This window comes from Tyto alba, unplaced genomic scaffold (assembly GCF_018691265.1).
Source record: "Tyto alba isolate M040663 unplaced genomic scaffold, T.alba_DEE_v4.0 Super-Scaffold_3, whole genome shotgun sequence".
In the NCBI taxonomy this organism is placed as follows: Eukaryota; Metazoa; Chordata; class Aves; order Strigiformes; family Tytonidae; genus Tyto; species Tyto alba.
This window is the reverse complement of record NW_024881304.1, coordinates 6,507,872-6,528,970: the sequence shown is the minus strand read 5'-3', so window position 1 is coordinate 6,528,970 and position 21,099 is coordinate 6,507,872. Positions and strand designations below refer to the sequence as shown.

The 21,099-nt window shown below is 54.5% G+C and overlaps 2 protein-coding genes across 4 annotated transcripts in view; both read right to left on the bottom strand.

Moving 5' to 3' along the window:
* CELSR3 (cadherin EGF LAG seven-pass G-type receptor 3) overlaps nucleotides 1-4,733 on the bottom strand; it is a 34,114-nt gene extending 29,381 nt beyond the window's left edge. The window contains exon 1 of the mRNA XM_032984301.2: nucleotides 1,924-4,733. Coding sequence (XP_032840192.2) covers nucleotides 1,924-4,570 — 2,647 coding nt within the window. The 5' untranslated portion in view covers nucleotides 4,571-4,733. The remainder of the gene's footprint in view (nucleotides 1-1,923) is intronic.
* Nucleotides 4,734-9,220: 4,487 nt separating this feature from the next.
* The window catches only part of NCKIPSD (NCK interacting protein with SH3 domain), a 53,395-nt gene continuing 41,516 nt past the window's right edge, over nucleotides 9,221-21,099 (bottom strand). For 2 of the 3 annotated variants that reach the window (XM_042799580.1, XM_042799581.1), the window contains exons 9-13: nucleotides 16,642-16,722; nucleotides 15,207-15,335; nucleotides 13,193-13,285; nucleotides 11,485-11,657; nucleotides 9,221-10,909 (exon numbers count right to left, since the gene is read on the bottom strand). In XM_042799580.1, coding sequence (XP_042655514.1) covers nucleotides 10,706-10,909; nucleotides 11,485-11,657; nucleotides 13,193-13,285; nucleotides 15,207-15,335; nucleotides 16,642-16,722 — 680 coding nt within the window. In that variant the 3' untranslated portion in view covers nucleotides 9,221-10,705. Of the gene's footprint in view, nucleotides 10,910-11,484; nucleotides 11,658-13,192; nucleotides 13,286-15,206; nucleotides 16,181-16,641; nucleotides 16,723-21,099 lie in introns of those variants that run through there. The other variant, XM_042799582.1, reaches the window with a different exon arrangement.

Sequence of the window (21,099 nt, the reverse complement as noted above, 5' to 3'; positions counted from 1 at the left end):
CTGCCTCCTACAAGGGGCTGAGCTGAGAACACACACAGCTCACAGGCAGGCAGAAGGGCCCCTTGCCATGTGTTTTAGGGGGATCCAGCCTCCCTCAAAGGGACCATAAAGCTCACAGGCAGTCAGGCAAGCCTCTCCCTCCTTGGATGCTGACCCTCGGGGCACCCACCTAGGTGCTATTGTTGCCTTTCTGCAGGAGGAGGGTGCTCGGGCACAGCGCTGCGCCCTGGCAAACAATGCAGCCGGGTCTGAACGTCCTGACCACCAGCTCTGCAAACCCACCCTCCCCCTGCACACAGCGACAGCATGGGGCCGATGGAGCTGCCAGCTGGGCGGCGGGCTTTGAACAATAAAGACGGAAAAGCCAAACCAGACCTCCACCGCCAATATCAAAGCCAACAAAAGGCCTGTTTTCCAGCGTCTCGCCTCCCTCCCCGGTTACGGCTCTTCCCCTTCCATCTTCTCCCCTCCTTCGTGAGCGCACCTCTCCTAGTCCCCCTTCCCACTGGAAGATGACGACACTCTAATTGCAAGGGCCCCCTCACCGCGAGGCGGCTCAACACAGGACTTCAGGACGTGATTGTCTCCTGCCTTTGTGCAGGGTTAAGTGTGCAAGGAGGCAGGGCTTGCATAAACACACTCTGGCAGAAGCTGGAAAGGTCAAAACCATCCCCCATCTCCAGCAATGGGCAAGCGTGTGCCCTGCACCAGCTCTCAGCCAGCCCTGGGGTTACAATTAACCCCAAAAAGAGCCCCAATCCACTGAAGGGCTGGTGCTGGCCATGCAGGATTGCCTTGAACAGGTCTCCTCTTAAAGCCCTCACTCCATCTTCTGAAGGAAATCCTCCCCTCGCTGAATAAACTGGATAGAGAGAGGTAAAAAGGGAGGGCAGCTGGTAGCCAAGGGTCAGGGGAGCATCACAATATAACGTACGGCTCCCCAGGCACTCTCGGTAATTCGGCACTTGGCCCCTCCAAAGAGGGCTCTTGCCCTCCCTCCCCAGAGCTGCTCCTCGGTTCAGCGATGGACAGATGCCTCCATTTCAGATCACGCATCCGCGAGCAAAGAAAGGCTGACGGTGAAGGCAAAGCTCAGGCAGTGGGGAGCTCCAGGTCCAAACCTCGCTTGCTTACAGACAAGCCTCTAGGTCCATCTTTGCCCTGCCCTCAGCTGGGCCGGAGGGAACCCCAACACTCCCCAAAGCCACCCCAGCAGCTACATCTGCATTTGGATACTCCGGCAACATACACGATGCAAGAGTTTTAAGCACCGTGCTCCGAGGTTGGTCACAGCTGTCCCCCCCAACGCTAAGTTGGCTGCAGAAAGGTGGTACCAGGTTTTAGAAGCCGCACCACAAAGCGCAGGTGTCGGTAGGTGCCGCAGACAGAATCCAGACCGAACCGTTTGCTACCAGCAGATGCGTAATTTTAAGAGGGCTCCCCCGACACCGAGTTCAATCCCTCCCTCCCGAGCACAGCCGGGGAAGCGCTCGGTCCCGGCAGGGAGAAGAGCCACCCCGGCTTGGGAGCAAAGCGGCGTGCCAGACCCTGGGCGGGCAGCTTGGCCACCCCAGAAACTGTCTGCTAGCCTGGCCAGCGCCCCACGGCGCACATCACAGCCCCGCTGGTGACAGCACCTCCAAAGGTGTCTCGCTAGCAGCTACAAGCGATCCTCACAGCCGAGTAACGATGCTTTGTTCTTGCAGACCACCTCCAGCCTTGGCCCCCTTACAGACCGCTCCCCTGCAGCATGCTCCCCACTGTCACCCTTCCCAGCCCCTCTAGTATTATGCCCTGACTGGAAGGGACTCCCAATCCAAATCTTGTTGCTAGTCCCCAGCCTGTCCCACAAGGGGGACCACGCAGAGCCCCCTGAAAGTACTGCACTAAAGGTTTAATGATTTAATGATTTTCACATCCTACCTGTGACAGTCACCAGCATGGAGGCCACGAGCGGACGGTTGTTGTCCAGCTTACGGCTCAGCCTCAGCTCCCCGCTCGATTGATTTACAATCAACAAGTGCAGTTCATTTCCCCGCTCAAAGGTGTAGAAGAGGCGGTCGGACACATCTGGGTCATAAGCTGGGACCTTCCCTATGACCCCCGAAGGGAAGGTGTTGGACTTATTGGACACGTAGTTATTGAATAGGATCTGGAAGTTCTTGAGAACAGGGCTGTTGTCATTCTGGTCAATGAGTTTGATGTGGACTGTGGCTCTGCTGACCAGAGGGGCAGAGGTGGCCTGCACTACAATCACGTATTCAGGTTTTGTCTCATAATCCAGGTCTATCAAGGCTGTGAGCTCCCCAGAAAAGATGTCCATCTGGAATATCTCAGGAATGTTGCCTTCCACAATTTGGTACATGATCTGGGCATTGGGTCCCTCATCTGGGTCAACAGCTGTGATTTGGGCCACAACAGAGCCTACAATGCTGTTCTCCTTTACCAAGACCTCAAACTCTTCAGCGGGAAAGACAGGGGCGTTGTCATTCACATCCTGAATGGTAACCTGGATATGGACAGGAGTTCGCTGGGGAGGGATGCCCCTGTCCACCGCGTACGCAGTCAGCTCGTAGACGGGAACGTTCTCGCGGTCCAGCCTGCGGACAGTGCGAATGATCCCCGAGGTGGGCTCTATGGTGAAGTCTCCATCCCCATCCTCCCCGTTCTGGAAGGTGTATTGCACTCGCCCGTTGGTGTGGGCATCCCGGTCGGTGGCAGAGATCTGGAGCACACTGGTGAAGGGAGGTGCATCCTCAGAGATCATGCCCTGGTAATGAGGGCTGACGAACTGGGGGGCGTTGTCATTAACATCATTCACCATGATTTCAACATAGGTGGTGTCTGCTTTCTGGGGGATCCCGTTGTCCTTGGCAGTGATTGCCAATGTGTACGTGACCTGGTCCTCATAGTCCAGCTCTGCCTGGAGAGTGATGGCCCCGGAGTCTGGATCGATGCGAAACTGAGGGACATTGTCTTCTAGGTAGTATGTGATGCGGGCGTTTTCCCCCACGTCATCGTCTGTGGCACTGATCACCACCACGGTGCTGCCCACAGGACGGTCTTCATTGATGCTCACAGAGTAGTGGGCACTCTGAAACACGGGTCGGTGCGTATTGGCATCAGTGATGTTGATGTGAACGTGGCAGTTGTCACGCAGGGTGCGGTCGGAGGCCGTCACGGTGAGCACGTAGCGCCTCTCCTGCTTGTAGTCAAGCGGCAGAGACAGAGTGATGAGCCCCATCCCACCTTGCGTGCTGATGGAGAAGCGGTTCCGTGTGTTGCCTCCCGTGATCTGGTAGGTGATGGCACTGTTTACATCCCGGTCGATTGCTGTGACGCTGAGGACGCTGGTCCCCACAGCTGCGTCCTCATTCAGGCGGATGAAGTACTCCTTCTGGGTGAACTCAGGACGGTTGTCGTTGACATCCATGACAGTGATGGTGACACTGGCGGAGGCCGATAAAGATGGAGAGCCATGGTCCCGAGCCTCTACCCCAAAAAAATAGTGCTCAACCGACTCCCGGTCCAACGGCCCGCTGACCGTGATCCACCCCGTGGCACTGTTCACCACGAAAGGTGTGTCGGCCGAGACCCCCGTTAGTTTGTACTCCAGGCGTGAGTTCTCACCGTAGTCTGCGTCCACAGCCTGGATATGGATGACGGAGTGGCCGAGGGGAGCGTTCTCCAGGACAGAGATTTGGAAAGGGGTGCTGACAAAAATGGGGGCGTGGTCATTGATGTCCACCACCTGGATGCTGGCCATGCCAGTGTTGTTAGAGAGGGGAGGGCGCCCTGCGTCCTGAGCCCGGATCCTCAGGGCGTATTCCCGTTCCACCTCAAAATCCAGCGGGGCCACCACCTGTATCTCCCCAGTGATGCTGTCGATGGAGAACTGGCCCCGGCTGTTCCCGCTAATGATGTTGTAGTGGACCAGCGCGTTGTTGTCCTTGTCCAGGTCTGTGGCGGTGACGCGCAGGATCTCGGTGTGGGGCCGTATGTCCTCCCTCACCTGGACAATGTAGCGCTTCTCGCTGAACTGGGGGGTGTTGTCGTTCTCGTCAAGGACCGTGATGTAGACCTTGACCGTGGCGGAGCGGGGCCCCGGCTCCCTCCCCTGGTCGTTGGCTTCCACCACCAAGGAGTACCTCTCCATCTTCTCCCTGTCCACCGGCCCACTGGTAGTGATGAGTCCGGAGCGGGGGTCAATCTCAAAGACGGCGTGGGCGGCCCGCTCGTTGACGAAGCGGTAGCGTATGTTGGCGTTGGGCGGGGAGTCGATGTCGGTGGCCCGCAGCTGCAGGATGGGGTACCCCTCCTCCACGTTCTCCCGGATGGTCTCCCGGTACTCTCCCTGCTCAAAGACGGGGTCGTGGTCGTTCCGGTCGGCGACGGCGATGGCCACCATGGTGGTGGCGGAGAGCCGGGGCGCCCCGTGGTCGGCGGCCGTCACGCGGAAGTAGTGCAGCTCCATGCTCTCGCGGTCCAGGGCCTGCGTGGTGGTGATGAGACCGGCCCGCGGGTCGATGCTGAAGAGCTCCCGGGAGCGGCTGTTCATCAGGGCGTCCATGGAGTACACCAGCCGCCCCGCCTCGCCCCCGTCAGGGTCCTGGGCCGCCACCGCCACCACCGCCGTCCCCGCCGGCTGGTTCTCCGCCACCTCCGCCTGGTAGTTGTACTGGGGGAACAGCGGGTGGCGGTTGGGGGCCCCGCGCCGCCCCCGCCGCCCCGGGGATAGGGACGGGAAGGGGAGCGGGCGCGGCGGGGCGGCGCGGGGCGGGCAGCGCGGCGGGGACCGGCGGCGAGGCGCCGCGGGCGGCCCCGGGGGCAGCGCCGCCGCCCAGCACGGCACGGCGGCCGGGCAGCCCCCGCGGGCCGGCGGCCCCCAGCCCGGCGGCGGCGGCGGCGGCGGCGGCGCGGCGGCCCCCAGCCCGGGGGGGAACAAAGGCGGTGGTAGCAGCAGCAGCAGCAGCAGCAGCAGCTGCAGCAGCGGAGGCGGCCCCCGGTGGCGGCGGTGGTGGCAGCGGCGGCTCGGGGCAGCCACCGGCTCCTCCACCGCCATGGTGCCTCGGCGGCCGCCGCCCGGCCCGGGCGCACGGCGGCTGGGCTCGGCGCCGCCCCCTCCTAGAGGCGACGATGGCCGCCCCCCCCCTCCTCCTCCCTACGCCACCGCCGCCGCCGCCGCTGGTGCCGGGGGTGGCGGTGGCGGCGGCTCCTCCCTCAGCCCCAACATGGCTCCCGCCGCCCCGCCCCGCCCCGCCCCCGCCCGCCATCTTGAGGGCGGGCAGCGGCCTCAGCGCCGAGGGAGGGGACGCGTCTCCCCCCCCGGGTCGGGCTGTGCTGAGGGGCTGCACCCCACCCGCGTCCCGCCTGGTGCCTCGGGGGTGCTCGCCCGGGGGCGCCGGCCCTCAGCGCGCACCTCCGCTTGCACCCACCCACCCGCACCGGGCAGCCAGCACGGTCCTGCTACCGGCAGCGGTTTGGCCGGGGGCACTGCTGGTCCCCGAGGGCTCCCCGCCCGCGCCCGTCTGCGCGGAGCGCTGAGCCTGGCGTCCGCCGGGCTGGGGGGGTTCCCCTCCTGCGCGCGGGGGCAGGGGCTGCCCCTTGTTCCGTGGCGCGGAGCCGGGGCTCCTCCGGGCACCCGCAGCGGCGTCACAGCCCCAGCCGCTCGGCTCCGCCGCCCACGGGCACCCACACGCGTGGCAGGGATTTACCTGGCCCCGAAACAAACCTCAGCTGCCCCCACCATCAACGCTGGAGAGAAAGTTGCAGGTTTTTCTTCCAGCATCCGTGAAAAAACCCTGTTTTTTTCCAATGAAAACTCAGTTTGGGGACCTTGCATCGGGATAGTTCATTAGCGCATCAGCCTCGCAATTTAGCTGTTGGTTTGATCTCAATCAGCTAATACCGCAGCCTAATTCAGTGAAGCTTGTAATAGGTTTAGGAATAACGGGGGTTTACGTCCTCATTAGCGTTCAGTTCACCGCAGCGGGGGCAGCATCCTTGGCAGTGTCCTGTTGGAGAGGCAGGGAGCCTGGGGCACGTGCTGGGAAGAAAGAGCTACGTCGGGGAGGAAAATAGAGTAAATTTGACTTTAGGATGGGTTATGGAAGGGCAGGGAGTACGGTGCCTCTACGCAGGTCCCAGCTCCTAGGGGTCTGCAAGAGCCCCCCGTGCCGCTGTGCCTGGTGGGCTGCAGTTCAGGGTGGGTAGGCTGGGGAGCAGGGGGGCCCCTGTGCCAACACTGCGGCCAGGCTGGGCGCTGCTTGTGCAGCCCCCATGTAGCTCCCCCAAAAGACACATGAGTTAACAGCGGGATGGATTCACACCGGAGACGGGGCTCCTCTGCTCGCTGCCAGCACCGCAGGAGCCGCGCGTGCTCTGCGACACCCCCGGGGAGCTGAAGGAGGCTGGGCAAGGTCCCCTGGCAGAAATGTGAGCGGCTGCTTCGGAGCTGCACACTGCTTCGGGCGGTGCAAGGCCAGCTGCACAGCAAGGAGGAGGTCAGAAGAGACGTGTTGTCCCCTGGGCACAGCAGGTCTGGGGACCTCGAGGGGGTCCGGCCACCGCTGCTGTGGCGGTGCCACCTGCACCAGCTGCGGACGGGGCATCTGCGGCATCCCACATGCTGCAGTGCTGACTCCTGGCGTCACCAGCGCTTTGCCTCTGCCCGATGCTCCGTGTTCCCGTGCTCCCACACCAACCGCGACCACCAACCAGCTCCCACCCGGCTTCGGTTCCACCGATGGTGACAGATGGTCCCCTATCAATTATCGTTAGTGTAAACGAGGGGGGTGGGAAGAGCTTGTGCTGCCCGCTGATTTGGGGTTTGACTGCAGGCAGGCTCCCAGTCCCAGTGTGGAAACTAAGCGAACGCAAAGCAGGGCCTACAACACGCCCAGCAGGTCCCCAAACCACCTTGCACCATCCTCACAGCCGGTGGCTCTCTGTGTGGGGCTGGTGCCTCCCTCCCAGCACCATCACCCGCGCAGAAGCCAAGGCCTGGCCACCACCTGGGCAGCGGCAGAGCAGGCAGGGCTTGTCCTTGTCCCGGTGCCTGGGCTGAGCAAATCTTTCAGGACCACCATGGGAAATACCAAGCTGGCCCTAAAGCGGTGGCTAGCGCGGCTCAGCACACGCCGGAGAGAAATTCCCATGGTGCTTACACAATGCTGCGGGCTGACACCTGGTGGGTGTGGATTTCTGAGCCTCCGGAGAAGCTGGCACGTTAATTTATAAACACCGTAGGACTCCTGAATGCTGGTAATCTGCGATGATTAACTCCCCAGCCACCACAGAACGCCTCCGGCTTGGCTGGTCGGGCAGCAGCACTGATGGGGCTGCAGCCATGCCAGCCGTGCGTGTGCGGTGCCCCGTGGGGATTTACGTTCTCCCCTCCAGGCCCTTGCACACCCGGCCGAGCCCTCCGAGCACTGCCAGGCTCACACCGACCGACCGGCAGAGCAGCCCCGGCCCTGGGCACAGCTCACCCCTGACACCTCATCGCACCCACATGCGATGGGAACGTGCCGGCTTCACACAAGGCTGGATTATACATCGCACCTCCTCAAACTGGGGATTTCCCGTCAAGAAACCCAATCAGGAGAGAGGCGATGCTTTTAAAAAATTATGAAGGCTTTCAAGTTTATTTGTTCTAATTACCCAGCTGACAGGGGAGGAGGAGAAAATCATCGGGGTATTACTGCCACAAAATAATAGTAATTGAATCATTCCAGACAATAAAGCAGGTCAGAGGCAGTGCATCACTCCCCCTGTGCCAGCCCCCCAACACACCTCACTGCTGCACCACAATAAAAACACACCAATACGAGGTGATACTGCTCCAGTAGCAGCCTGTTGTGGCTAATAGCAGCACAAGTGTGTTATCCATGCCTGTCACCCCCACGCAGAGCAGGAATCGCTGAGCAGGCTCGGGGATAATGAGTTTACATGCTGCGGTTTGATTCCCTGCGACGTGCGAAGGCCTTTCCCGGGCAGTGGGCACAGCTCTCCCCCAGGACCCTCCACATGAGGCTCTCCCCACTTTCTTCCAGCCCTGGATGTGATGACAGGTTGGGGATGGGGCAGATGGAACATGGGCTGAGCAACCCTCAGGGATGCTGAAGGGAGGCACCAGCTCTGCCTGTCCAGGCTCAGCCCAGCCAGGGCTCTGCCAGGCCCCCATGGCAGGCAGGGTGCTTTTATGAAAGGCTTTGCCCAGGCTGTGCTCCTGCCTGGCAGAACCATGAGTCCTGCCTGCTCCTGGGCTCTGGGCTTACAGCAGCAAGTGCCAGAGGAACATCCCACTGCTGCAGCAGGGCAGGAGCTGACAACAAGCCCAAGCAGCACGCAGAAGCAAGCCAAGGTTAGCTCGGGGGAATGTGTGACCATACGCTGCCCAGAGCAAGAGGGCAGGGGAGAGCCACGGTGTGGGGGGCACCCCTGAGCACTGGCAGCCCTCACATATTGCGATTCTTTCTCCAGGTGTGCAGCTTGACACACTGCAAGGCCACAGCAAGGAGACACTGGCCAAAGAAGCAGAAGCCCTGGCCACAGTTCTGCAGGCAGCTGTGCTTGATGCAGCCCCCATGCTTGGGAGGGGGTAGAGCCCGCACCCGGCCTTCACCCCTCTCGACTCTTGGCCAAGGCTGTAAGCCCACCGCCCCACTGGTTCCCCCAGCATACAGCCAGGAACAGAGACCAACTTCCCTGCTCCCACCTCGGTGCTTTACCAAGCACCCCCTGCCACCCAAGGCACCCCCCGGGCTGAGGTTTGGACACAGACATCCGCAGCCAAAGCGCGATTCATTAGCACTCGACACAGACCGTTAAACCCCCGCCACGTGGGCTTGCTGCCTTGGCAGCTCTGCTGGGAGCCAGCTGAGGCTGCGTGCGCCGTGCGGGAAGCAAAGTGCTGACTCCAGCTCTGCCAAACCCTTATTCTGGAGCAGTGATGATGCTGGGCAGGCCCAGGGGTGTGATGGCTGCGCCCCTAGCAAGGGTTGCTGCCCTCCACCACTTCTTGTCTGCCAGCACTGTGGTAGGAAAACAGTGCAAGAAGCTGAGTGTGGGAAAACTACCGTGTTGCTCCCAGTTGAAGATGAGCACCCACTGCTTTGCCTTAGCAGGCAGCAGGCACCTGAGTCACCCCCAATGCTTTGGCCCGTCGTCCCACCCCCCCCCCAGCAGGATGGGGCAGGCAGGGCTATGTTCACTGAAGTCCAGTTTAAGACATTTTTATTCCTTTGCATGTTACACTTAGTGTTTAAGAAAATACAGGATCCCTTTCGACATTCATACATTTTTACAGGGGAAAAATAGGTTTCTCTATGAGGGTGGTTATTAAGCTCGGGCATTCCCAGGCTGACTTCAGGAGGTCCTCACCCACCTTGGCTGCCAGGCCAACCCCCTCCGTTCTCAAGCATCACTGCCCCAGTACCCAGAGCCTGGGCCTGCAGAGCTCGTGTCATCGCCTCAAGCTAAAAAAAAAAAAAAAAAAAAAAAAAAAAAAAATTACAGTGTTCAGTATTTCCAGTTCCACTTTCCAATAGCTCCTACACTGGATACTGCAAATGAAGAGCTGGGGACAAGGAGCGACCAGACTGTGCATACAAATATCTAAGAGACCCACATTAGTGTGTGTGACTATCTGTAACAGGGAAACAGGTTAATCCTGCCTGCTAGAAACCTAGAGGAAATATAAATAAGGGTTCCCCACACTCGTGCATAGTCACAAACAGCTACTGGACACCAGGCTCACGCTGCCTCTGAGCACTGCCACGTGCAGGAGGAGGGCAGCGAGGCAGAGCTACTATGAAGCTCAAGGCAAGAAATCCACACGCTTCACAAACAGAGCACGCCTGCCCACACACAGCCCGTCTGCTCGGGGCCACGCTGCGAGAGAGGTGGCAAGCAGCAGCTTTCACTTGGCAGGACACATCTTTGCGCGGTGTCCGGGCCAAAGGCTTCCTAAGGGCAGCATCACACGTGTGGCCGTTACTTCTAGGCTGCCAGTGTGCACGAAATTCAGATTTAAACATCACTATAGAAAGCAGATTGAAAAAAGCAGCTGCTGGGGTAAGACCTCTACGACCCTAGGTGGGCTGCTACCCAGAGGCAAAGCTGAGGGCCAGGAGGGAGTGAAAGGCTCACTAGACAAGGCGTTAGACAGCGAGCGAGCTACCTCCCCTTGGCAGGGCTGCAGCACATTGGCACTAGCAGCAGAAAACAAAACAGATGTTACAAAAGCTTCTTCCAAGCACCAGCAGACTCCACTTGGTCACTGTAGGGAGAGAGATGCACATGGAAAAGAAGTGATACTCTAAGGCAAAGGCCTTTCTCTTCGGGACCTCGGGACACCAGCACAGCTGAACAACCCCCCCACCCCAGCTGCTAAGTCCCTCGCAAGCTCTCTGCCCTTCCCGCTAACACCAGCTGCACAAATATCTCCTGCCCCACTCTTGCAGGCAAACCACGCGCCAGCGCCCACCCCGCTCCGACTTCCCCCCAGCACCAGGCCCCGGGGGTACCCCACGCCCTCTCTGCCGCTGGCGTTTCTAAAGGGCTGGTGAACACTGTCCCAACCTTAGGCCTCGCACGGAGGGATATAAGGTATGAGCTGTACTGGAAGGGAACGGGGAGAAAGTATCAACAAGAGACATCGTCGATCCAAGTGGTTCAAACTCCAGTCCAAGCGGAGGGGCAGTTAGCTGGTACCGGGAGAGATTTCTGGGAACTCCTTATAAATCTCCAAGATGATCAGTTTGTCCATCTGGCACTGCTGGCCCTCCTCCTCCTCCCCCAGGATGCGCTGCAAGATGCCCTGCAGGTCGGAGAGGCGGTGCTGGTGCTGCAGATAGGGTGTGGAGCGGATGATGGCGTGCATCAGAGACAGATACTCCATCCGCAGCTGCCAAGTGGGAGGGAAGACAAAACACAGAGCACAATGAAAGATTTAAAGTGAGATAAACAAGCATGCCAGCCTCCATTACAGCATGAGCGCAGCAACAGCTGCTGCTGCACCACCAGCCAGAGAGCAACTCCAGAGGCACCTGCTCTTCCTTAAGGCTCATTAGTAGCTATGGAAAAACTCTGCTTTTCCCACAGCTACCCAGTGCTGCTCTTTACCCACACTCAAACATTTGCAGATCCTCTGCCTCTTGCAACACCAAAACAGAGAGGTTCCCTCCTACTTCTACTACTCACAGAGGATCCTTGTTCCCAAAGGTCTCTAGAACCTGGTGCAGACTGCCAGAAGCCTGGTAAGTCTTTCTTCAAACACGCCTTCCTATTGCTGTGTGCCAGGCAGGATAAATCCCCACTTCCTCCTCAGCCCCCAGGGTTGATTTGAGCACCCAGGAGTGTCATGCCCACCCCAGGATTCTACTCTTGCCTGTACCAGCAGGCCCCACCGAGGGCCAAGAGAAACACCGTTGCTTTGGAACTGTGCTCCCTTCCCCAGTGCCTTTAGGTTACTGTGAGCACCTTGTCTCCTGGGGAGAGATCAGCAATCTGCCGCACCAGGATGTCTATCAGGACCATCATGTCCGTGTGGTAGAAGATGCTGGCTGTATCCTTGCTGGCAAAGATGTCCTGCAGGAACTTCAGCACTGAGTGTGGTGGCTGAGGCTGATGCTTGAAGATACAAACTGGATCATCTGGGGGAGGCAGAGAGACTGTGCTAAGCCACGTGCTCCCAGTTGCCCTGCTCCTCCACCTTCAGTGCACAGCCCTTCGTCAGACCCTACAGGTTTTGGGGAGGAGGCTGCCCCTGGCCTCGGCCAGCCGCTCCCTGCCCATGGCCAGCTTTTGTGCCAGCAGACCTTAGTGCCTTTCACAAAGCTGCGTAATCAGGACAGCAGCTCTGCAGGGTACCAAGCAGAGACCAAACTCATTAGTATTAGCATTAATCATTGTTTATGTTTCACCTACCATCCCAGGTGAGAGCTCATTAGCACACTGCCTCTCAGCACCTCCCCATTTTGCTCAAGAGCTACCACTCATTTTCTCCCTGGTTTATTAAGTCTGGGCCAACGACCCCTCTGAAAAGCCCATCAGAGACTCTACCAGAAACAAGCTTTCACCACAGGGAACAGGCTAGTACCATCCCAGAAGCAAGAAAAGAAACACTTCCAAGTTTAAATGAGCCACCACATCCTGTTCTCTTCCAAAACACGTCCCTGCAGACCCCAAGAGGGGCTCTGGGACACTGCAGCCCCCCCCAGCAGTTGTCAGGAAGGCGGGCAAAAGAGAAGCATCTTCATTAGGTTGTGGCCCCCCTCTTTATTCCCCCAGATCCTTGCAGTAAGGTGATCCCTGCAGGGAATCTGGCAAGGAAAGGGCTAAACAAAGGCTTTGGGAAGAGGCCAGACAGAAGAGCACTGAGATGCCGGCTGCCCTCAAGCTGATATAGTGCAGAAACAGTGATTTGCAACCCCAAAGAGAGCTAAAGCCAGAGTAAGATGAGCTGCAAGCATCACAGATGAGTTATTTACCAGCAAATCCACAAAATGAAGCTCAGGCAGAAAAGCCCCTGTGCTCCAGAAGGTATTAGAAAGCACAATAGTGGCATGCAGCACAGGCAGAAATACCTGGCACCGCTCTTCCTGCGGAGATCTCCAGCTTTCTAGCAATCTGCTTTGCAAAAGCTCTACACGTACAGTGGATTTCACTCTACGCCTGGAGCAGACACAAAGCTAACCCTCTGCCGGCGATTCTGAAATGGGAAGTTCCACTCTAAGCAGCATTTTGGAAGGCAAGACCTCCCTCTGGATCTGTCCCCTGGGGCAGATGATTGCCAGCACGGACTGAAGCTTGTGTTCCAGCCCTGACGGAGTGCTGTCTGTCCAAGGACAGAAGTGGCCCAGGACCAGCTTTCCTATGTTGCAGCCAGCCACATCACGAGATGGGGCTGATCTGACCCAGAAGTACATGGAAATGGCAGCCCAGAGGCCTCTCTTCTCTTCCTAGATGCCATCAGCATCACTTTATTCTTTGTGCAGCTCCATCCTCAGCAGTGCAGCCCATCACCCTCAAACTCACCAGGAAGCAGCACATCCTGCCTGAGCTGACAGCTCCTCAACTACCTGCATCCCTGACACATCCCACCCCTTAACGAGGACCGGGCTTGTCTCCCCAAGTCACCATTAGCTGCACCCCCTGCCAGGCATGTAATAGTGCCGCAGACACTCACCTCCCCTGTTCAGCAGCAGCAGCAGCTTTTCTGTGAAAGTCTTGACATTCGAGTGCTTGCTTATTGTAGTCATGATCACACTGTGCTCTGGAACTAAGGGAGAAACCTGTTCAGCACATCCCTTTGTTTCCTGAAGACCACGGTAGTTAAAAAAAAAAAAAAAAAAAAAAATAGTGGAGGGCTCCTAGTTTGCAGCAGTGCTCTGGGGAGCTTTGGGGAACCTCGGTCTATCAGGGCTACAAAAAGTTTCAGCCCCCCAGGGTGGGTGGGCAGGCAGGGAGAGGGAAGGTAGAACAGACCTGGAAACAACATATGAAACACTTGGGACTCTGTGCTTTCTATGTGCATCTAATTCAGATGTGGGCTCCAGTCCTGCCAGCCAAATACTGTGAAATACCTTGCGAAGGCTTTATGTTGTCAAACATTATCTCTGCTCACAAGACTCTGAAGCTAAGGGCTCCACTCTGGTGTCTTCTTACTTCATATCAGCAGTGCCCTGCTGGTATTTATTGCCTTTCAAGCTCTGATAAGAAGGGATAACCAGGTCCCAGGAGCATGCCAGAAGGGACAAATTCTTTCCAGCACTTGGCACTGGGCTGTGCAAGGGTAGGGGCTGAATACTACTTCTAAGAAACGTCCCCTAGCTTGCTTTTGGGGTGATTTGTGGTAACTAATACATGTTCAGTCTAACAGACCTTATGCATGTGTGTGAGTGTACACCCTCAGAAGCACCCAAACAGCACGGTGTGGCTATTTCTGTGGCAAAGGGTTGGCAACCCTATAATATTTCACAGGCTGCAAAGTGCTTTAGGATCCTTTACACTGAAGGGCATCAATATAAAGCGGTTTCAGGAGAGTTTTTGAACTAATGCTGCACCACTGAACTGTGTAACAGATGAATCTTGCAGACAGAGGAATAAAAAATTCAATTCACTAATAGGCAACCTGAACATCATTTAGCATGTTCTTAGCATCAGAGAACAAGTCACTGCTCTCAGCTACATCCCAGGTGGGCAATAATCCCCCAGAAACACACTGCCTGTCATGCATTATTGCCTAATTACTGCAGCCAGGAAGTATATGGGTAAGTGTGAGAGGGGTAATGAAAGAAAGCAGCAGAGATATACTCAATCAGTCTCTGTGCAATCAACTTTCACACAAAATTAGAAACTTTCACATAAATTTTAATGAAGCACAACTCAAAATAACAGGTAAATTACTGGACACATCCTTGCTGCTTTATCCTCCCCTCTCTCCACGAAGCCAAAGATAAAGCCATGAAGCAGAACAAGAGGAAATAATTAACTAAAGACAATTGGAGCAACAGGAGATTTTGGGTTAAGGAGTGGCCTCTCTTGGCAGGACTTGGAACTGCTCTCCTATCTTCCATCAGGCTTCAAAACTCACAGGCAGCAAGAGGGCTAATGCCCTTCTCTAGGGACCAGACGGGTTGTCTGTTCTCATGGAGCTCAGCAGGGCAGGGAGGACAGAGAACGAGAGCAATCAGGAGAGAGCAGAGCTCAAGCCAACGTTGAAGAGCCTGGCCCCAAAACACAGGCACTGAATGAGCTTCAGGAGGTGCAGATGGGCAAGCAGAAGGTTTGTCAAGACCTACAAAAGGCAGAGGACTTTCCTTCTGGATTGATACTGAAAGATGCCTGCCGAAGCATCTTCTCTCCTAACTCAGCTGTGCCTACGAGTTAACCCCACTCATGTTCTGCAAGTGCAGCCCAGTAACTGCTTTGATCCAGGCAGTGTGGAAGTAGAGAGAGAAATCAGCTGGGCTTCACAAAGCTGCTGTGCCTCAGAGGGCCGGTTGCTTGGACATGGGCTCTCAGATAGTTTTTTCCTCTAGGGTTTTGCACAATATTTAAACACAGTGTATTGCCAGAGGCTACAGGAGCTGGAGAGGTTATCAGAGCACCATGAAGGCCCAGTGAGATTTCTCCCCATTCTTCACGCCCTCGCTCCAGACCACTGAAATCCTGCCAAGGCAGAGTGGCACCAGACCGACCTGGAATGTGGAGATTGAAGGCCAGAAGGACGTTGACAAATAAGTCAGGCAGCTGGTCGGTGGTGTCTGAGGGCAGCCCATCCTCAATCACATCCAGCAGGAACTGCACAAACTGAGAGTTGAGATGTTCTGTGCAAGGAGAAAGAGGGGCATTTACAGCACAATGAAAATAAATCAAGCAACAAGGGACCACGCAAGCCACTTCTCTGTGCTTTTACACTTAAAAACCATTAGTGGAGTGCCAGTGTCAGCCTCCAGGGAATTAACAACCCTGCAAGAGGACTAGACAGACCACTGAAGTGTCTTTGTACAAGAGAAAAGTGGCTCAGACAACTACCCACAGTGCAGGGGAATGCTTAAAGTTGGACACCCATTGGCAATTTTTTGGAGTAAATAAAACACCAAGTCCTGCTCTAGCTGTTGTTGCAGCATCACTGCCACCAGTGAAGACTTCAGGTAGGAAGAGATTTGTATTCTTGACGACTGGTTCAATCCATCTATTTAAAAAAAAAAGTAATCATCCAGATCATTAGTAATAACCCATTTTTCAATTTAACTATTAGGAAAGCTCAGGAGCTCATGCAAATAAGTCCACCTGCAGGAAATAATTGCCAGGGTTACACGAGGAGAGAAAAGCAGGAGGTGTGGAGGCTCATTGCACAGTCTCTACTGCACCAGCTTAAATATTGTATGTGTTTACCAGGGTGTTAAGGTGAAGCTGCTGAGGAGATGCTTATGAAAATCTCTACTGCATTTCTAGGAAAATTGAGCCCGGAGTTTCCCTAATAGGGGGAACATAACATGGCCCAGGGAAGCAGCAGGCAGGCAGGGCTTTCTGGCTGAAGGTTGGAATGAAAGGACAGAGGATGAAACAGGCAGATCTGGCACAAATGTTTGCACTTCCTTATTGACCGCAATACCCTTAATCATCTCCGCTTCCTCTAAGAGCTTGAAACACACAGGGCTGCACCGTCCTGTTAGAAAGGAGACCAGGAAGAGGCCACATTATGCAGCTGACAGTTTTAGTGGGCATTCATGAAGTGATCTGGGCTCTCAGCCTCATCAGCAGACAGAATGTCGCTGAGGCAAGTAAGGGGCGCATGTTTTCATGCAGGGCAGAGGTAAAACAAAATGTCACTTAGTCACAGTGATGGGCAAATCCACCTCTTCTGCAGCATGGCATCAGTCCTCCACTGCTCTAACCCAGATCTGGGCTGCTCTCTCTGAAAATCTGACATCTCAGCCCAGTGTTTCAGTAGTTAAGCTCTATTGATAAAGAGCAGACCCTACTCTTGCCCTGCTTATGCCGGGCTTTCCCCCTGGCTGTCTCCACCTCAGCCACCAGAAAAGGTCCCATCCCTGTGTCTGCTGGCATGCCCCAGATGTCCCACCAGCAGCTCTGTCCTACCAAGCTGTAAGCATAAGCTGCTCTCACCATAGTGATGATATGGCAGGGGCTCCCCCATGGAGAACATCATTGCCAGCACCAGCGCAGAGTAGCACATCTTTTGATGATCTGCAAGATAAAGGTCCTGCTATTAGTTCTTCTGAGGATGTAAACCACTGCTCCCCAGCTGCAGCTGGGAAGTCACACATTTAATACAGACATTTAACACTGATTAGACTGCTCCTCATTCCTGTATTTACTGAGCTATAAGGGTGTTTTTTCCCCCTGTTTAAGCATACCACACGCCTTCTGTGCCATGCATTTCCAAAGCAATTTAAAAATAATCACAAGAATTCTCCATTTTTTTCCCCTCCACTTAAGAGGATCTGGGCAAACTTGATCTGCATAATTAAAAACCGCCCCTGCACAGTCCCAGGACACATCCCATAGTTATGCAATTACTGAACCCAGAAAAAGCATCCATCTGGCCACCTTAAAATACTGCCTGTTCCAACCAACACCACCCCCGGACAGCTATGCTGCTTGTTACTGTCTCTGCACTGCTCTACTTGCGCTACCTCAGCTCTGCCTGGAGGTATAAAAGGTCTCTGGGGAGACCAGATCACTGCTCGTGACTCGGGCTGTGCATCTGCCCACCTCCCAGGCCACACGTGTCTCCAGCATTAATACATCCCGCAGCCTGCTAATCCAACACAATTTTTGCTGGCAGCAGCTATACATGAATGCTCCGCAGAACCACAGCCAGTGCCTTTCCTGAATTTTAATTAACAGATACACCTCAATAGATATTTGCAGAAGCAGAAAGAGTCATGGAATAGTATCTGTGTAATCATCAAGTGCAGCCTCCGTCCAGTTCAGCAAGTCTGAAGATGATAGGAAAAGGAGCATTATTTTTATAAAGTAGGTTACCACACATACTAGCTAAATAAAGTTCAGCTATATCTGCCAGAAAGAGCCTAGGGACACTTGTTACAAGGAAACTGAGGGTGTATTTGTAAAAAACTGACCAAAATTACTTTTTGTTAGAGGAGAAAGTCCATCCAACATATGATGCTTCTCCCAACAGTACTGCTTCCCTGCATGATACATGCTGGTTCCAGTGCCCCCTCAAAACCCTTTAAAACATTTCACTTCTCTGTGCACAAATAGATCCATCTCTAAGCTCCTGCATCCTGCACAGGCTGATGCCTCCACTGTCACCACATACTACTGGACTTGGCCAAAGGACTTGTAACACTTGGCAGCTCTTCGATATACTGTTAGCATGGGGGAAAAAAATGCTACTGAATCATTCCAGCCTTGTGCCCCTGGAAAGTTGGCTCTGTGAGCAAAACCTCTATAAACAAAGAATATGCAGACTTTGTCACAGCTCCACAAGATTCTGGAGTTTTCAAATAGCAAATACTTTGAGTAAAAATAGATCTTATGGGGTTTAACCAGAGATACTACAGCATTAACAAGATTAAGAGTTTGTAGAAGAGCACTCTAGACCATGTGACAGTAAAGGAAAGCTGGAAACTGCTGTTTACTCTTGGTAAACAGAGAGGGAGGATATTCAATGACTTAAATATAATTCATACTTATATAAGAAGCTCTCAGCTATAAGGTGTCAGTGATGCCAAAGCTCTGACAAACTGTTCACCACACGATTTCTTCATTCTTTCCTCCACAGCTTCAGGAGTTGGGTATCAGAGACGGGATACTGCAGTAGGTAGACACAGGGACAACATGCTGTTCCCGTGCTCCTAGTAAGGCTTTCATGAACAAAACATTTTTTTCTCATCACATCAGGATCAATGAAATAATGATCTGAGAACCAGAAGCCAGTGATAAACATGTGGTTGTAGCAAATACGGAGGAAGAGATTAGAAACGGGATGGGGGACGGTATTTTACATGTCCTTGGCCCATCTGCCATGAACTGATGTCCATTCATCTTGCTTGACAGCAGACTCCAGTACTAGGTGGCAAATCTTGTTGTATTTGACTACAAAAGCTGAAACCAGTCAGAGCACTGACTTTGGGACAAATCCAGATTAACCCAGTGCACTCAGCACAGACTTCACAAGTTTTTGGACTATCCCAGCTGCAGCAAGACTCATCCAAGACTCACCATGTCTGGTGAACAGTCATTGTCAGTCAAAGCACAACTTTTTTTTTTTTTTTTTCCCCCCAGAGCAGCACCAGTGGCTTCAAGAAAATAAATAGCATTAATACAACTCTCCTGAAGCAGCGGGACTCTGATGACAGCAGACTGATAAGCATCACTTGAGTGGCCGTGAAGGGCAGGAGAGATGCAGTAGTTTGCTCACCAGCCTGCATCTCTAAAGCCTGCAGAGGTACTGGTAAGAAAGCTGCTATTATGTATGAAAAATATTTCTCCGAGACCTTCAAAGACTTTGCTTCCAACCTCTAAGCACAGCAGTGCAAAATCCAGGCACAGGGAGCAGACACAACTGTCTACAACTGAAGTGAAAGGAGACTGAGAGCTGACTCACATGTACACTGAGCTGCAACAAGGGAGAAAGTCACAGTTACAGACTGGATTATCCCCGATTGTTGTTTGGCTTTTTTTTGTGGGTTTTTTTTTTTTGTTTTTTTTTTTTTGAGTTGTTCTGGCTAATTCTGCCTCACTGTGGCTTATTATAAGCTCTTCTACCACTGATAGATGTGCAGGCCAGCCACAGCAGAGGGAAGTGGCTGCCCAGAAGCAATAAGACCCAAGCATCTGGCAGAAGAACTGGCCAGCAGCCAACACGCCTGCCTCAGCCTCAGGGTAAAGTGCCTTCTCATCAAAGGCACCCAGCATCCACGCACTGAGCTGCTGTCTCGGCTGCTCTTCAGTAACAAGCCAGGAGGGATCCCACAGAGCTGCTGCAGCCAGTTCAACGCTCCCCAGTTGCTTAGTGCTGGCGCTGATTGCTCCGGCCCCTGCCATCCGCAGAAGGGATTAGCTATTCCACAGTATGCCACGGATGAGCTGCTATTCCCCAGTTTTTAGTACCAAAATAAGCTCAAGTTGTTCTAGGATTCAAGGTCATATTTTCACACAAGGTATCACTTGCCGTTTGCTGGCAGGACAGGGAGCAGTAAGCACCAGAAGGGCAGGAGGGAATTACTAATGCCCTAAACCACCTCTGAAGGACAGACACGTTTGGGTCAAGGATGGCTACTTCTCTGCAGCCCTGCTGCGAAGGCCACGAGGCCTGGATGCCGCACAGATGACATCTGCAGAAGCACCTGCCATAAGCTTAGCACAAAGAAGGCAGCACAGGGTCAGGACACAGTCTGGGAGGCTCCTGTAACCAAAAGTGGTCTGTCAGCAAAGGAAGAACAGCTTTTCACACTTTGACTGTGCTGCCTATGTATTACAGCAAAGAGGGGAAAAAACCTCCTCACCTTGGGATGAAGCTAGGGAAAGAAGAAATGCTGCAGGGCTGCAGGTTGGCAGTTTGGAGGACACAGCAGAACCACTTTTCACCCACTTCCACCGCAATGCTTTTTAGGTCCCCTAAGCTGGGAGACAAGGCCTTGCTTCAACCAGAAGTGCTACGTGGAGATCAGCAAAGGTGTGCAGAAGTCATGTAGGTCAGAGCTGAATGCTCTGTCATGTCAGGAGGCTGAGTTAGCTGTGCTGCCTGGGATGACACAGCCCCTGGCAAAATGCCCTGGACAGCAACGCTGCGACCAGGCAAGGAGTAACAAGGGCAACCAGCCCACCCTGCCTGCACTAAGGAACAGAGCAGGAAACTGAGGCCTGTTTGGGCACGGTGCAGAAGACGCTTTACCGGAGACAATCTTTGTGAATTAGTGATGAACGCATGATAAAGCTTAAATCGGGAGTAATGTTGCCACAGAAGCACAGTCGTAGTCCCGTAACCAAGTATTATTTGCTTCTTGAGCAGTAAAACCTCAGCCTAGAGAGGAAGCTTCTCATGAATAACCAGATAAAACACCAACAGTGTGGTAAGTTCACTGCGTAGAATCGATAAGCAGCAGTAGCACAAAGAGAAAGCGTAGACAACACAGGCATAATGATCTCAGTCCTGCACCACACCACCAGTGCTTTGCCCTGCCCTGAGCTGAAACACTACTTCTCAGGCAGTCCTCGCCTTTGAAATGGCCACACTTCAAAGCACCTAAGCAAAGACAAGCACAAAGCCTTCTGCAACAGGCTTGATTTTCACCTCTTATACCCCTTTCCAGACACCAGATTAGCCCCATTAGCCCTGTCCACCACACAGTCAGGTTGGCCCAGTCTGTGGTGGGATGCTGGGGACAGGGACATCTACCGTGCATGTCCAAGGTGGTCATCTCGGACATTTACTTGGGTCACATGAAATGGATGTGACCGTCCCTATTCTGCACAGACTCGTCGATCCCTACAGTCTCATCACCAAATCATACAGCTCCATGACACCTGCAGCAAACCAACAGGCTGCAATCAAGGCAAGCAAGGCTCCAGACACTGGGGCTCTTTTGATTT